The 16,390-nt window shown below is 36.6% G+C and overlaps 1 protein-coding gene across 1 annotated transcript in view; it reads left to right on the top strand.

The window, feature by feature from the left end:
- Positions 1-16,390, top strand: part of LOC124795418 (serine protease snake-like) — a 108,992-nt gene that overhangs the window by 69,180 nt on the left and 23,422 nt on the right. Inside the window, exons 3-4 of the mRNA XM_047259446.1 lie at positions 27-181; positions 4,876-4,982. Of these exons, the coding sequence (XP_047115402.1) occupies positions 27-181; positions 4,876-4,982 (262 nt within the window). The remainder of the gene's footprint in view (positions 1-26; positions 182-4,875; positions 4,983-16,390) is intronic.

Consider the following 16,390-nt stretch of genomic DNA (forward strand, 5'->3'; position numbering starts at 1 on the left):
TCAGAGAACTTTCTTTTGTGTTATAGAGTGTGTTGAGTATCGGCAACATGTTTACCAATTGGTGCAGGACCCAATTCTCATAGATAATCCAGGACTCCTCAACCTGTCGACATGTGGTATGGACAGAGAACCACTCATTGTTGGAGGTGTTCCAGCTTCTCCACGAGAATTTCCACATATGGTGAGAACTGTGTAATTTTAATGCTTTTTGTCTGTTGCAGGTAACATCCCAGTTTAACTTAAATTACTTGATTACTACTTGATACTTTCCTTACAGAGAGAGGAGACAAGCAGACAAGGGTAAAGAACTTGTAGGTGCATTGGTGGATTAGAAGAGGTGTGTAGTGCTGGTGTCAGAGTAGGGAAGGGCTTAGGTAGGTGGCAGACAGGGCTAGTGAATTTTTAGGATGGAGGGTTTACAGGAAAGGGGGATATGTTGTATGGAGTGTTCCATGAGCTCAGATCAGAAAAGCTGGTGTTGGCAGAAAGAATATAAGTGACATGGACTGTGAAGCAATCATGAAAGTGAAGCACATCATGTTGGACAGAGTGTTCAACAACTGGATAGTCCAGCTGCCTCTTGTCCACAATTTGGTCATGGTCAGTCTTGCAAATAGCTTATTAATTTTCATGCCCTCCTAGAAAGTGGCACAGTGGTTGCAGCTTAGTTGGTAGATCACGTGAGTGGCAGAACACCACTGTGGGAGGGTGGAGATGATGGTCCTCATTTCAGGGTACACTGACAGGTAGTGAAACCCTAGCAGAGAATGCAATTCACTTGCTGAAATTCTGGGTGGTACTGAGTTGAGAGATGTGTTCTTTTGTGGTCAGACAATAGATATTTAGGATGGGGTAGGTTACTGGAGAGACAAGGCATGGAAGAACTGGGTTGGGTGAGTAATTGTGGTCTGAGGAACCTTTGGCCTTTTTGGAGAGACTGCTCATAACTACACATGTGATGGCCACAGATGGCTAGGTTATATGAAAGGCTTCTTAGTATGGAATGGGTGGCAGCTGTTGAAGTGGAGGTATTGTTGGTGGCTGGTAGGTCTGATGTGGAGAGAGGTACTGATGCAGCCATCCTTGAAGAGGAGGGTGTAATGCACCACTTCAGTGCTGCATATTCAATGACTCGTCGTCAAACCAGATGTTAGTCTTTCTTTTTGAGTGCGTTGCATCAAAGGACACATCCACTCACAAAATTGAGTAATATCTTGTTGATAGCTTCATTGTCCATTGTAGGAGCATCATAATGTTGGCAGTTCATCTTTATACTACAAAGAACATTAATTAATAAAAGTATTGGGAAATGAAGGTAACTTTTAAAAATTACTGAATGAAGTAAAGTTTCTGAACTTCAAAACATTTATATTCAGCAGTATTTAATTCTCTGAACAAACAACACAAAAAATACAGCTGCTCTCAGCAGTTTTACAAAAGCATTTGACCTACAACCACTTTCCACCAGTTCTGACCACAACATAGAAGAGCAGAGATACTATGCAAGGTAAAGAGTTTACATCTTCATCAGTGATAACTGGTGGTACATATTTAGCAAAATTGATGAAATGAATTTAAGAAAATGTGTGTAAAAATGACAACATTGTTTTAAACACATGAAATATAAATATTTATGCATCTAATAACACATTTTTATAAACATGGATTTACATGAATTTATTTTAATTTATTTTTTATGCAAACGAAGATACTGATACCCTTCTGATATTGTAGGATTTTTAATGTATCATTGGCTTGATTGCATGAAAAGTTCAAAATTAAGGAAGGCGGTTTTTTGGGTTGAGGAGGACCAGGTGAAGTGAATGAGGAAAAGGTGTTGAGTTTCTGGAAGACTCACCCTCAGTTCAAATCGTAAAGATGTCATCAATAAATCTGAACCAGGTGAGGAGTTTGGGATTCTAGATGGTTAGGAAGGATTCCTCTAGATGAGTCATGAATAGACTAACATAGGGTGGCACCTTGTGGATGCCCATTGCTGTACCATGGATTTATTTGTAGGTCATGCCTTCAAAGAAGAAGCAGTTGTGAATGAGTTTATAATTGGTCGTGATGATCAGGAAGGAGGTAATAGGTTTAGTGTCAGCTGGGCATTGGAAAAGGCAATGTTCCATAGTCAGAAGCCCATGGATGTTCAAGAATACTTTCGGACAAGGTTCTTCCTCTGCAGTAGGAAGCACACAGACATTCACATAAGCACAACTCGCGCACACACACAGCCACTGTCTCAGGGCACTAGTGTAATAAGTGACTTGAAAAGTAACTATGGGTACTAGAACTGCAAACACAACTCACTAACATCAATTTGCTGTAAAGTTTGTAACCAGTTTTGTGCTCACATATCACAACTTCCTTTTTAGGAAATGTGGGTGTCCAACCACACTGATTGTGCTTGCTCCATTTGTTCATTTAACCCAGATGGCTTTAGATAGGGGAGCCTGGATTAATGTTGTTTTCTTGGCTTCTGAAAAGCCTTTGATGAAGTACTGCATTTTAGTAAACAGAATGCATTCGTACAGAGTACTGAAATGTGTAGCAGTTAAACAGAACACATTCCTCACTGTTGAATGTGGTGTGTGGTTTGTGCTGATGAGACAGTGCCAGAAGTGAAAGGAACATCTGGAGTGTGGGTAGCTCAGGGAAGTACGATAAGAATATTATCGTTCACAATATGCGTTGTGTCAAAGAAGTCTCCATACTTCAATATCTCAACAGTAGACTATATTGAATTAATATGTACCCAGCAATCTGTATCTACACCGTCATGTTTTTGTCTTCTTTGACATACTGCAAAGAACTGCAGGTGTTTTGCTTCAAAAAGCTTCCTTAGCACTCTTGTGCAAATCTTCATTGATCTTGCACTGATCCTGAAATATCTGCCATGGCAAAGTCCAGCCTTTGTAGAGGCCATTAAAATGGAACTGAAGGTGTTGCTCAATCACAGCCACTCCAGCACCCTTGAAATTGTTATTCATGTGCATGAGTCCCTTAATAAACAAATTGTGCTGGAGCTCTATCCTGTTGCAATTACACATAATACAAGATTCTGACACATCTGCACATCTGACATCTGCAACATGTCTGGACAAGAATTTTCATTCATGTCCACTTGAAAATGGTCTGAGCACACATCATGTAATATTCCAGCCAATATCATAATATGAGGCAGGTTTTTTTTCCAACACTTGCTCATATTGGGAATTTTCCTTAGATCAGAAAACCACATTCCTTCTGTACAAACTGCAATGTATCAGGCATTTATCAGAAAGCAACACAGTGAGACATGGAATTTAGAAATTGTGTGAACAAAGCATGACAGGCTGGAATTTGCTGCTCTGACATTGTCAGATAGTTCATAAACAAACATTGGTCTAAATCATTTTATTTTATTTTTTTTTTTTTTTTGTAATGTGGTCATGGATTGTTGACTGCAGTTTATGAGGTTCAGGGAAATGGATACTAACAAAGCAGCTATTTTTTTCACCAGTTGCGCTAAGTGAGGAGGGGTACAGAGACTTTGACACACTGTATATAAATGTCCTAACAGAGCATGGTTTTAGATTTCTGAGGCTGTCCACAAAAACCTACAGTTGTATGTTGTTAGAAAATGGTTGTGAATTGTAGGAAGACTTGAAGATAAGTGGCATTTGCTGCGAAGAGTAGCATCTGACTCTCAAAAATAATGTTATGCACAGTATAGGTCAAAATATTTAATATTGTTGTGAGTACATAGTCATTAATCAGTGATTGATCACTGGTATCGGACACCATTATCAAACACCAAGGAGAATTGGTTTAGACTGATTTCAAATGTAACGACAATGTACATCTAGCCACAGGGAAAATATCAAGATTACTCAGCAAAGGGCTTAAGTAGTGAATCAATAGCTGCCTTTTAGATCATGTCCTCCCTCTCATAAATACCATTTCTTTTTAACTATACAGTAGGAATAATCCATCCTACTTAAACTTTGTTGTTGCCGTTCTACTAAACTAAACTCTGCTGGGTCCTTTTCCGCTCTGTTGCCAGTACAATTACTTTCCCTCTAGTGTTATTTTCTCTCATCTTATTTTCCACAACCTTTTTTTAATTACAACATTTTAACAGAATGTTGTTTGTTTGTTTGTTTGAATAGAGAGAGTAATTTCTAAAGGTGATAGTATACAACAAATATTACTAATCATTGATGAGAGATCACTCTTTACATTGTCAAGAAGTGAAGCATCATAAGTTCACACATTGTGAGTGAAATTTGCTTGTCATTTTTATCTAAGATACAAAACAAACAAGCTGAAGTAAAGTCATGAAAGTGCTAGCAGGTATCAAAGAGGACGAATTTGAAAGTTGCTTCAAACACCGGAATGAATGTTTGGACAAGTGTATTAATGCTAATGGAGAGTACTTCGAAGGAGATTAAGGTTGTATTTGAAAACAATAAAGTATATGCTTTCTAGAAAGAAATTCCGGTTATTTTTTGGTCCCCCCTCGTAAATATAATGTGTGTTTATGACATTAAAACCATGTCACATGTTTTTTTATTTTTATTTATTTATTAATATTGTTTTTAGTTTCCAGATAATTAAGATTTTTGATAGTCCATATGACCTACAGTCAAATCTGCTACCAGATAAATGTTTCCATTGTATTTGTATTTTGTTTGTATAGTAGTTTGGTGCTATATAGTGAGCATGTGAAAGTCACACTGATCTTATATGCATATGATTTAGTTTCTGAATGTTACTTTCTTTTGTCAGTTATGCTTTTTAGCTTACTGATAACAATCCTGTTACACTTTAGATTATGAACATGTTTTTATCTGTGCCCTTGATACATAAATAATTACTGTATTGCTTCAGGCTGTTATAGGTTATGGTGATGGGAAGACAAGCTGGCAATGTGGTGGAAGTCTTATTAGTAGCAGACACATCCTTACTGCTGCTCATTGCGTGACGTCTCCTAGTGCGTGAGTGAAACATTTATATGTAGTTGAGTGTAACAGTTCATAGAAGGATAAATTTAGTTCAAAGAAAAGGCAGATGGAAGTACAGAATTGTTTTTTTTAACAAGTGAAACAGCAGAAGGGCAAGGATCAAAGTAATTCTGCAATACATTGGGACTTAGGGGATTATTTGTTTCCCCGTAAAATTTTACTAAAATTTAGAAAAGAAAATCTATGGAGTTATCAGTAAAGGTCACCCAGATGCTAACAGTGTATAACACAAATCCATAACAGTTAATCTTAATAACACAGTCCCTTTACCCTGCTACACACATGCTTCATCTGGTATTTAGTGTGTATGTTTACCCTAACACAGTGAGAAAAGAGTCCAAATTGTGATATTATTATTCTTAGCTATCTTTACAATCTTGACACAAAGATGCTGTTAGCTTTTCTTTTGTAACTTAGAGTGACAAAACCAGTAATATTAATAAAGGTCTGGGGATAATGGATAATTAACAATGGAAAATTTAGAATGGAATTGGAGGATGGGCTGTAAATAATCTCTGCTTGCTTTTGCATTGTTTTACAGGTGACATACAGAATTATATGTTGTCATAAACATGAGAACCAGTAATTAAACCATTTGTAGTTTATTCTGCTCTTCAAAGTTTTTGGCCCACTATCTTCTCTTTAGACTTTCAGACTTTCTTTCCCCATATTTTGGCTTACAGTTCAGCACTGTTTTTTGTACTGTGGTTCTCTTCATGAGTTCCTTACTTTTCTTACTGTACTTTATTATTTTCTGTTTCACGTTCAGCATCTTTAATTCTTGTCTGTTGTCTTTCTTTCTCATTCTATACGGTAATATGCATTGTGCCACAATTACATTCTCATCTCTGTATAAATTATTTGTTCTGGCCTGTTGTTTAGCTAGTGTGTCTTATTCATATTCATAAAGCAGTGTTGGCACCACCAGTATTTCATCAGATTTAATCATTATTTCCTGTCTTTTGTTCCTGACATGGGTGTGTACATAAGGTTGCATTCATAATGTACAAATTGAAGGTCTTGCTGCATAATGCCGGTAGCTCTAATTTTTCAAGTTTCCATTAAACCAACAGTAACCTTCTAAAAACAATTTGGATTCTGGGTTGTGTGAAAATTTTGTCTGATTGTTAATGGTTCTTATATATTATGACAGCATTTTCACACAAACATTTATCCTCCAGATCTTCTGGCATGTTTTTCATTATTAGAGTTACCTCTTTCTTGCCATAAAACAGGTCTGTTTTTGTGAAACAGATTCCATAAAAAAAAGACCATACTTCATCTCGAAAGTTATGCAAACATCATGTACAGCTTGCAAATAATGTTAATAATACTACTGTTTTCTTTTATCTGGTCAACAAGGCTAAAAGTTGCACAGACACTATCATGAAAAAAACTGAAAAAAAAACATAAAAAGATAGCACAGCTCAGGAGACAACAAAATCACAACACACAAATGTGAACCATAAGGAACCTAAGCACATGCACCAGTTTTACCCAAGACTGATTAATCTCACAGCCACAAAATTAAACAATGAAGAAAAAGAGCTGTTTGGAAAAGGATTGAAATATAATGTGAATGCAAAAGTAGATGAGCGATACGTGGAAAACCTCATACAGTCAGAAGCTATTTTGAAACGGGAGTAGTAGTGTGAAAACACCAGTGTGAACACTGGGCTAGCAAAAGAACTGATAAAAAAATAAATTCTTAAAATTGAAACGGGCATGGAAAACCAGAATGAAAAAACAATAAAACACAGAATCCATAATGCTCAATAAACTCAGAAAGAAACTCTGAGATGAAAACATCATTATTTATGCAAACAAAGGAAATACAGTTGGCCTTACAGAAAAACAACAATACACTGACAAAACACAAGAGTTCATTTCACAAAATGATAATAGAAAATCGAAATCAGATCCAACAAACAGATTTCAGTGTAAGGTAAAAGATATCATTGAAAACATATGCTACACATTAGATGACTGAGAAAAAGGAAAACAAATACCAAGTAAACCCACTGTACCGATCCTTCGATGCAACCAGTGATCAATAAACTAAATATCCTTTACGTTTGATTGTAAAGTATAAAAAAAAACTCTGTCCAAACAGGCTTTGGAAAGCCCAACGGTGTCGACTGGCCGCTGTGTCATCTTCAACCCACAGGCCTCACTGGATGCGGATATGGAGAGGCATGTGGTCAGCAAACCACTCTGCCGGCCGTTTTGTCAGTTTACAAGACCAGAGCCGCTACTTCTCAATAAAGTAGCTCCCCAATTTGCCTCACAAAGGCTGAGTGCACCCCGCTTGCCAACAGCTCTAGGCAGACCGGATGGTCACCCATCCAAGTGTTACTCCAGTGCGATAGCGCTTAACTTCGGTGATCTGACGGGAACTGGTGTTACCACTGCGGCAAGGTCGTTGGTGATTGTAAACTATGAAATTTATTTATTTTATCCATCTTTCAGCGTTAACATGCAATTGATGTGGTCAGAAGAATTACAGCTATTTGTACATTGTTTTACATAATGAAGTTCCCTCTTACAAATTTGCGGGATACATGTTGAAATTACTGGCTGAAACCTATAAAATGGAAGAACTACTATAAGAAACATCTCACAGTTACCACAACTCATAAAAGTTTTGCCTGGGATTTTTATATCTATCCTTCTCTCTTTCAACATAGAAAATATGGCTCTGACATACCAGCAGCAGAAATAATAGACATCATACAACAAAACCTGAAGGATAACAGTCAGCTACCACATGAATACGTCACAGAAATACACAGATTGTTAGAACTGATGACTGAGCAGAACTACCTTCAGTTTAATAATGAGTACTATTTACTAAAAGATGGGCTACCAATGGGATCCTCAGTGTCAGGTGTCCTAGCCAACATTTCCATAAACCATGTGAAAACCAAATTTTTGGAAACATTATCACTAAGAATTAAAACATACTTTACTGGATCAGATATGTGGATGATATCCTTTGTTTAATTGATGAATGTCCAGCAAAAATTGATAAATTGCATGCAGATATAAACACAATACAAAAAATATGAGTGTCAGAATGGAGAAAGGAGTAACAACCAAATAAACTTCTTAGATATAACCATAAAAAATAAAGCAATCAGCAGAGCTTTGAAATTTACCGTAAACCTACAACAGGCATTTTCATATGTCAGACTTCAAATCACCCACTCTCACAGAAGCAATCAGCACTCAGATTATGTGCTTCATAGACTCAACACAGTACCAGTCGGCACAGAAAGCTAACAGAAAGAACTAGACATCATCACACAAATAGCGACAAACAATGTGTACAACAGCAATCTAGTCACAAAATTAAACAAAAACATTAAACAATAGATACAGGCAATAAACATGACACATACTCACGCAAAACCAAGAGCACAACAAACAATCGCACAACCAAGCATGCACAGCAACAGAACAACACACCACAGAAACAAGCACACACAGCAACAGATCATCATCATCACACAGAATACATCAAAAAAAGAAAGAAGATTCAAGATGGTACACAATGACCTACAAGCACAAACTCGCACATAAGGTAACAAACATTTTCAAAAGACATGACATAAACATAGCATTCAAAACACAGTTCGGTCCAAAAGTACTTTCCAAAAATAACAAAAGACACAGATATCTAACAGAATGAAGGAATATACCAACTACAAGGCAACATATTTGATGAAAAATATGTAGGGCATACCAGCAGAACATTTGTCACCCAGCACAAAGAACTTATCATAGCCTGGAAATATGGGACAGGCCACTCAATTTTTGCAAAACATTTAAGAGAAAATAATCAAAAACCTACTAGGGGAGAGAGAGAGAGAGAGAGAGAGAGAGAGAGAGAGAGAGAGAGAGAGAGAGACACATGAGTATAGTTAGAATAAATGATGAGACACCTCCTAACCTTATAGGAAAATTACCACACATACAAAACAAAGACTGAAAGGAAGAGACTACTAAATGACCAAGCAAATATGATTGGCTACTAACTGTTTACACTGATCATACGACAGACAGTAATCTCAATCGATGATCAAAAATCCCATTTCTATCACAAGAATAAAGCCATAGTAATAATAATAAAAATTAAAAAAATGTGCGCACACATTCTCTCAGTTCAAACTGGTCTCTCTCAGTTCAAACTGCGTAAACTCATTCTGGAACCTGGAGTATGCAGTGATGTGCTTTTAAATTAGACCAGCAGTTTACTCACTCTATATTTAGGAAGAGGACAAAAATTTAATGGCTCATAAGTATGCGGAAATGTATGCCAATGACCTGAGGCACTTCAGCAATGTATAGGTTTTCTGAATTTAGGGCAAACTTTGGTTGAAATAAGAAAAAAATATGGCTCAGTGGACATTAAAAGCTACATCTGGGGGTATGAAACATAAGTGTGAAGAAAGCTTAGTATGAAAAAAAAAGTGTTTCTTCTTTCATACGTATACTTTTTAGATTAACATAATATGAAAAATGAACTTCGTGTTTGTTAAAATGCATTTGGCAAATTTAGAATTGAACCATTTTGGCCACTTAGAATGAATTCAGCAAGTCTGCAATACGCATCCTGGAAAAAGTAAAAACTGGTATAACTGGGGTCATACTTGGCTGAAACACAAAAAAGCTAAGACATATTTAGGTTTTTAGATGCAAATGATCTCAACTTTCCGAAATGGTTCAACTTACTTCTGTATTAGAGCTGACCTGATGCTGGTTCAATTTCAGGGCAGCCAGCAGTAGCCAAAAGGGGATGAAGTTGCAAAGAAAACCATTCATATCAAAAGAAATAAGTAAGCCATAATACTCCAAAAAGAAAAAAGGGAAAATAAAATCATTTTCTGGCCCACAGCGATTCAAAATGAATATATATTTCATTGCATCCCTTGATTAAAAAAAGGAGTTCTCATCAACTTAAGAACCTTACTCATAACTTTACAGTGAAACTGTATAGAACCAACTGCTACATAGCGTAGCAGAGCGAGCCTGCTTGTTGTGCCAATAACATGTGGCAGCCTGCCTGCCTGTGAACAGGCAAGCACGTGCAGATTGAAAGTGGAATGAATAAGCTTCTGGTGTGTGCAAATCAAAAAATCGTGTAATATTTCAGGACACCCACTGAAAATGCCTTGTAACTAAGGCTAAATGTGTCTGGGTGTACAAGATAAGAAAACTTAATGTGCAGGATGCAAAGGACATTTCTCTTTTGAACCACTGTAATGTATATTATTTTTTGCTTTGAAGCAATGTGATTCAGCACTGTAAACAGAAAGTATGACTGAGAAAGCTCTGGCCTGACCTTACCTATTCTTCACTCTTCTCTGTTGAATGTGATTGAACTAATGATGTATCCTGAATAAACATTGTGTACCCACTGTATCAAAAGAATCTCATAGATGTATTTTTTCATGATTGGCAAATTTTACGGTAATGCATTTTCTCAGTTATATAGTCACAACCAGCAGCTTGGAATAATTTATCTTATGCACTTACAGTTCTGTACATCTTACAGCCAATCATTTGTCATTTATTTGCATCGTATATCTGTTCACTTTCATTTCAAAACTTCCCACTTCTCCTGCACAGAGATGTGGTTGCTATTTCTTCACTAAAAATGATTCTTTCCCATCAGTTGACTCCTGTCTTTGAACAAATGCACTATTATGTTTGTTAGGGCCAAGAATACAGGTCATGATTCAAAAACACTTAAATGTTAATAACACTGTTGCATAAGATATCTGTAAAAAAATTGCATCAGTTAATCTCTTGAATAACAATATTTCTAATGACTGGAGCTAAATATTTACTAAACAAACAAGAGAAGTGTCATCATCTTCCTGCCCCCACACCTTTGTCTTAGCCCATACTCAATCATTTTCTTTAAATGCCAGAATTTAGTGTTGGTGGTAGTGAGATTCAAATTGTACTGGAGTGCTAGGTTCATCACGGTTTTACATTCTCTGCTGAAATTCACCCTCTAATTCATCTAAAATCATTTGGTCACCTGCAAAAGAAAGATTTGCATAAAAGTAATCATAAATATTTGAAAGAATTTTAGAGAGACAACACAGGGTCAGGGGTCACCACAATGATTAATTGAATTATCTTTCCATGTAAAGATAAAAACTAAAAATCTACTCAGAAGATGTTCTTTGATACTTCCATGGATTACAATAATTTTTCACTCAGAAAAGCTCTAGACATTTACAAGGATTCTATAGCCTCAGAGTTTAAAAACACACAAACAAGCTGTGTGTTAAGGTTATTAAGACCCAATGGATGTTGGCTGATACCATATCATCCTCTTGCAATGCAATGGCATAATATGGATGCAATATCAAGGGGCATATGATCAGCGCACTGCTTTCCTTGCCATGTTGCCGACTTTCCAGAACTTGGAGCTGCTAACTCTCAATCAAGTAACTCCTCAGTTGGTGTCACAAGCTGAGTGTGCCCTGTAGCAGTCCTTCCATCAAGAAAAGTTGATGGCAGAACTGGAATTGAACCTAGATCCCTTGTATGTACAAACAACAGTTTTTCCACCATATTTTATTTTACTTACTGATGTTCAGAATTTCATTTTGTCCCTTCTTTGGTGATACAATGATTCCCTAGTGATTCTCTTCTCTTTTTTCTCTAATCAATCCTGATTGAAAGTTGGTAATTATTTTGTTTTTATCTGTATGAGGATAGCTGTTATTTTGATTTTCGTACATAACAAATCTCTCTTTATTATTGGTTAGACTTTACTTAACAAGATGGGAAATCTTCTTGCTTTTAAAATGAAGAGAAGCACCAAACTACAAAATAAACATTTCAGTTTTAAGGCACTGGGTACCTGGACAAGTCATAAACTTAGGTCTCTCCTACTAGAAAGCAGTAATTATTTCTCATCTTAAATTATGCCATAGCATCCTACATGCCTAAAAAGTACCAAGAATTACAAACTGAGTCTAAAAATGGAGGGAGGTCTGAGCTAAACAGCTTATCACTTATATTTGAACAAAAAGACTAAAGGGCATCCAAAGAAAGGGAAAAATATGTGAGAGTGTGAGTGGGGTGTGTGGGGTGGGGGTGAAGGAGGGGGTGCCTACAAATGTGTGACGATCTCTTAAACCCCAAGCTTAATTGAGCCAGAGACACAAATGTAGTGAGACTGCTGTATTTGATGACATACTTAAAGATGCAGTTTAAACATTTTGACAAGTAGCCTGAAATGGGTCCTGTATCTCTTCACTGTTTCCAGTATAAGTACATGCCAAAAACACAGCCTAGGAAAAATCCCAATAGTTGCCAGATCAAGAAAATAACTGTGAGTGACAAAATATTAGCTTGTATAAGGGATTGGGTAACTGGGTGAAACATGCACAATAAGGAAACTGTAGATAGGACAGATAATGATGATGCTACACAGGAGCTCATAATCCACCCAATATGATTGTCAATGAATGTTGAAGATTTTGCAGAAAAAGGCAACAGAAAACTTAAGTCAGAAAGTCTCGTATCATTAATTGTAAGGCTACTTGAAGAGAAAACTAAAATGTCTTCAAAAGCTCAAATTACATACAGGCACACTCGTAAAGCTTATGATCCTTCTATCAGTGATTGGACGAAAGTGGTAGTTACTTATTATTAGTTATTATTTATTTATTTCTAATTTGTTAGTCATTGCTCTTTTGTTAGTCATTGCTACCATTTATTTGTTACTAGTGCCATATTTGGCAGATGCCACACTCCATTTAATCGAGGAGACAAGATGAACCCATAAACTATGGACCTTAGCCCAGGGGGGCTGGTAGTGGACTTTCGCACCTTAATGTAACAGATAGCTAAACTGTAAGTGCACCTACATTGGCTGTATCTGTGGAGAGGCCAAACTAACATACCATTCTTCAAGAGCGTCAGCAGTCTTTTCAGTAGTTGCTGGGGAACAGTCTGGATGACTGACTCTATTGGGCATAATAAGATTTAAGCAATATTGCATAGCTATGTTGGTACTATGAATAGCTGAAACTAAGGGGAAACTACAGCTGTTGCACTTCCTGAGGACATTAGTTCTACTGTATGTTTTAATGATGACATTTTCTTGGGTAAAACATTCCAGAGGTAGAAAAGTCCTTCTTTCAGATCTCTGAGCAGGAACTACTCAGGAAGATTTTTTCACCCAGAAAGACAAATCTGCAGTTCTATGGTCTGGAGTGTAGAGTGTTGATCACTTAATCAAGTAGGTGAGTTGGAGGATTTAAAAAGAGCAATGGACAGGTTGAAACTGAATACAGTAGCATCTATTGAAGCATGGAGGCAGGGATAACAGAGCTTCTGGTTATCTAAGTACAAAGTTATCGTATGGTGCTAGTGGAGGAGTAGATCTCAAGATTAATAAGAAAACAGAAATGTAGGTGAGCATCTATAAACAGTATAGTGAATGCATCTCACAACTGAGATTAATAAAATACCAACATTCGCCACAGTAGTGCATTTTTATAGACCTACTAGCTCCACAGGTGAGGAAGAGATTGAAAGAGTATGACATTAAAAAGTCAGGTTGTTAAGAAAGACAAAAATTTAATTGTAATGGGAGATGGATTTCAGTAGTAGCAAAAGGAGGAAAACAAGACAATAGGAGAACATGAACTGTAGGAAAGAAATGAAAGGAGACGCACAATTCTATCACTGCTAACACTGGGTTGAAGAATCATGAAATCAGGTATATAGGAAAGATTTGGTGTTCGTATAATGGTAAGACAAGAGATTTTAAAAACCAGATTTTAAACTGGAAAATATTTCAAGGGCTAGACATGGACTGCCCATAATTTACCGGCTACAAACTGAAGATTAAAAAAAGTAGAAAGTTAGGAAATTAAGAAGTGTCAGATAAATTGAAAGAATCACTGCTTGTGGAGAGTTTTAAAGGGAACTTCAGGCAACAATTGACTAATACAGGAAAAGATAATACAATAGAAAGCAAATGGGTAGCTTTGGGAGATGAAACAGTGAAGGCAGCAGTGGATTAAATAGGCAAAAAAAAAAGAGTCCATACAGGTCCTTGGATAACACAAGAGATACTGAATTTAAATGACAAGAGGAAAAAGTATAAAAATGCAGTAAAAGAAGCAGACAAAGAGGAATATAGATAACTAAAAGTGAGACTGACACCGTACAAAATGGCCAAGCAGGAATGGCTAGAAAGAAATGAAAAGTTGTAAAGGCTTGCCTGGCTATTGCAGAGATAAATTGTTGCCTGTGAGAATATTAAAAAAACTTTCAGAGAAAAGAGTAGCAGCTGTATGAATATCAGGAGCTCAGATGAAAAGCCAGTGATAAGCAAAAAGGGGGGTGGGGGAGGGAGACTGAAGGTGAAAGGAATTTATAGAAGAGCTGTAGATTGAAACAAATTTGAAGACAATATAATGAAAAGTGAAAAGGAGTTAAACAATGAAATGGAAGATATGGTACTGCAAGAAGAATCTCACAGAGCACTGAAAGGTCTAATTCAAAATGAGGCACTTTGAGTAGATAACATTCACTCAGAATTTTTGGTATCCCTGGGACAGCATGTCATGACAAAACTACTCAGCTGTTATGCAACATTACAGAGATAGGTGAAATTCCCATGCACTTCAAGAATAATATATAGTTCCAATTCCAAAGAAGGTGGTGCTGCCAGTGTGAATATTACTGTAGAATCAGTTTAATAATTCATGGCTGCAGGACACTGATACAAATTATTTGCAGCAGAATGGGAAGACAGGTAGAAACTGACCTCAGGGATGATAAATTTGAGGTCTGAGGAAAAATATGCACATGCATGGCATTACTGATAATAAGAATTTTTTTAGAACATAGACTGAAGAAATGAAAACCCTCATTTGTAGCATTTGTAAATAGGGAAACACCTTTTGACTGTGTTCACTGGAATACACTTTTTGGAGCTGTGAAGGTAGCAAGGATAAAATTCAGGGAGGAGAAGATAGCCTGCAACTTGTACAGAAACCAGACCAGTTATTAGTCAAAAGATATGATAGGGAGGCAGACAATCAAAAGGGAGTGAGAATGGGTTGTAGCCTACTCCAGATGTTACTCAGTCTGAACATGACCAAGGTGAAATTTGGGAAAAGGATTTAAGATTAGCAAGAAGAAATTAAAACTTTGAGCTTTGCTGAAGACATTGAAAGTTTGTCAGAGATAGTGTTGTGTTTGGAATAACAGCTGAACAAATTGGATATAGTCTGGAAAAGGTATTATAAAACTAATATAAACAAAAATAAAACAAGAGTAATTAAATGTAGTTGAATCAGATCAGATGATAGTAAGGAATTGAATTAGGAAATGAGACAGTAAAAATAAAAAATAGTAAATAGCTTTTGCTATTTGTGTAGCAAAATAGCTGACAGTGATTGGAGTAGAGGGGATATGACACGTGTGTCAGTAATAGCAACAGAAATGTTTGTGAAAAATACAAAGTTCTTAACACTGAAATTTATTGACAGCAACTATAAATTTAAGTGTTCAGAAGTAATTTCTTCAGATATCATGGCACAAAAGTGAAATATTGAAGGTAAACAGTTCAAACAAAAAAAGACTAGCAACTTTTGAAATGTGGTGTTACGGGAGATCATTTAAGATTAGGTGTGTAGAGTGGATAACTAATGAGGAGGTACTCATTCAAACTGGGAGAAAAGAAATTTACTGCACAACTTGGCTTAAAGAAGGGCAGTTTTGTAGGGCACATTGTGAGCCGTCAAGGAATCGTCATATTGGTAATGCAAGGTGGTTTGCGGGTGCAAGGTAGAAACTGTAGAGGAAGATCATGGCTTGTCTATAGTCAGCAGGTTCAGATGGATGTAGATTGTAGTAGTTATGAAGAGGATTGCACAGTTTAGTAAATCAACACAGTCTTCGGACTGAAGGCCTCAGCTATAAGATGGTGATCATTGCAGTTGAGCATGTTTTCCTTTCAACTCTCTCTACATCTACTTCGTAAACAGTGACAGCATTGTTAACATTTACTATGGCAACTTGGTGCTTTATGTACCTGACCAGGGACCTGGAAAATAAGATGATTCAACCTCAACAGCTAGTGTACTTTATGTATCTTGATATGACATTTATTTCAGGGAATAAGTACTCTCAGCTAAATATGAACTTTTACAATGGGCTCCCCATAACCTACTTTACTCTCATTCTGGCAACATTTTGCTTGCATTAAAATATTTTCATAATGAGTAAACAGAAACATACAACGTTACGTCTCAAAGAAAAACTGAATGCACTGAAGCGGATAGACAATGGTGAAAATGTATATAAACTGGCAACGAAACTAGGTGTTGGTAAAG

The sequence above is a fragment of the Schistocerca piceifrons genome, chromosome 1 (genome assembly GCF_021461385.2).
Source record: "Schistocerca piceifrons isolate TAMUIC-IGC-003096 chromosome 1, iqSchPice1.1, whole genome shotgun sequence".
In the NCBI taxonomy this organism is placed as follows: Eukaryota; Metazoa; Arthropoda; class Insecta; order Orthoptera; family Acrididae; genus Schistocerca; species Schistocerca piceifrons.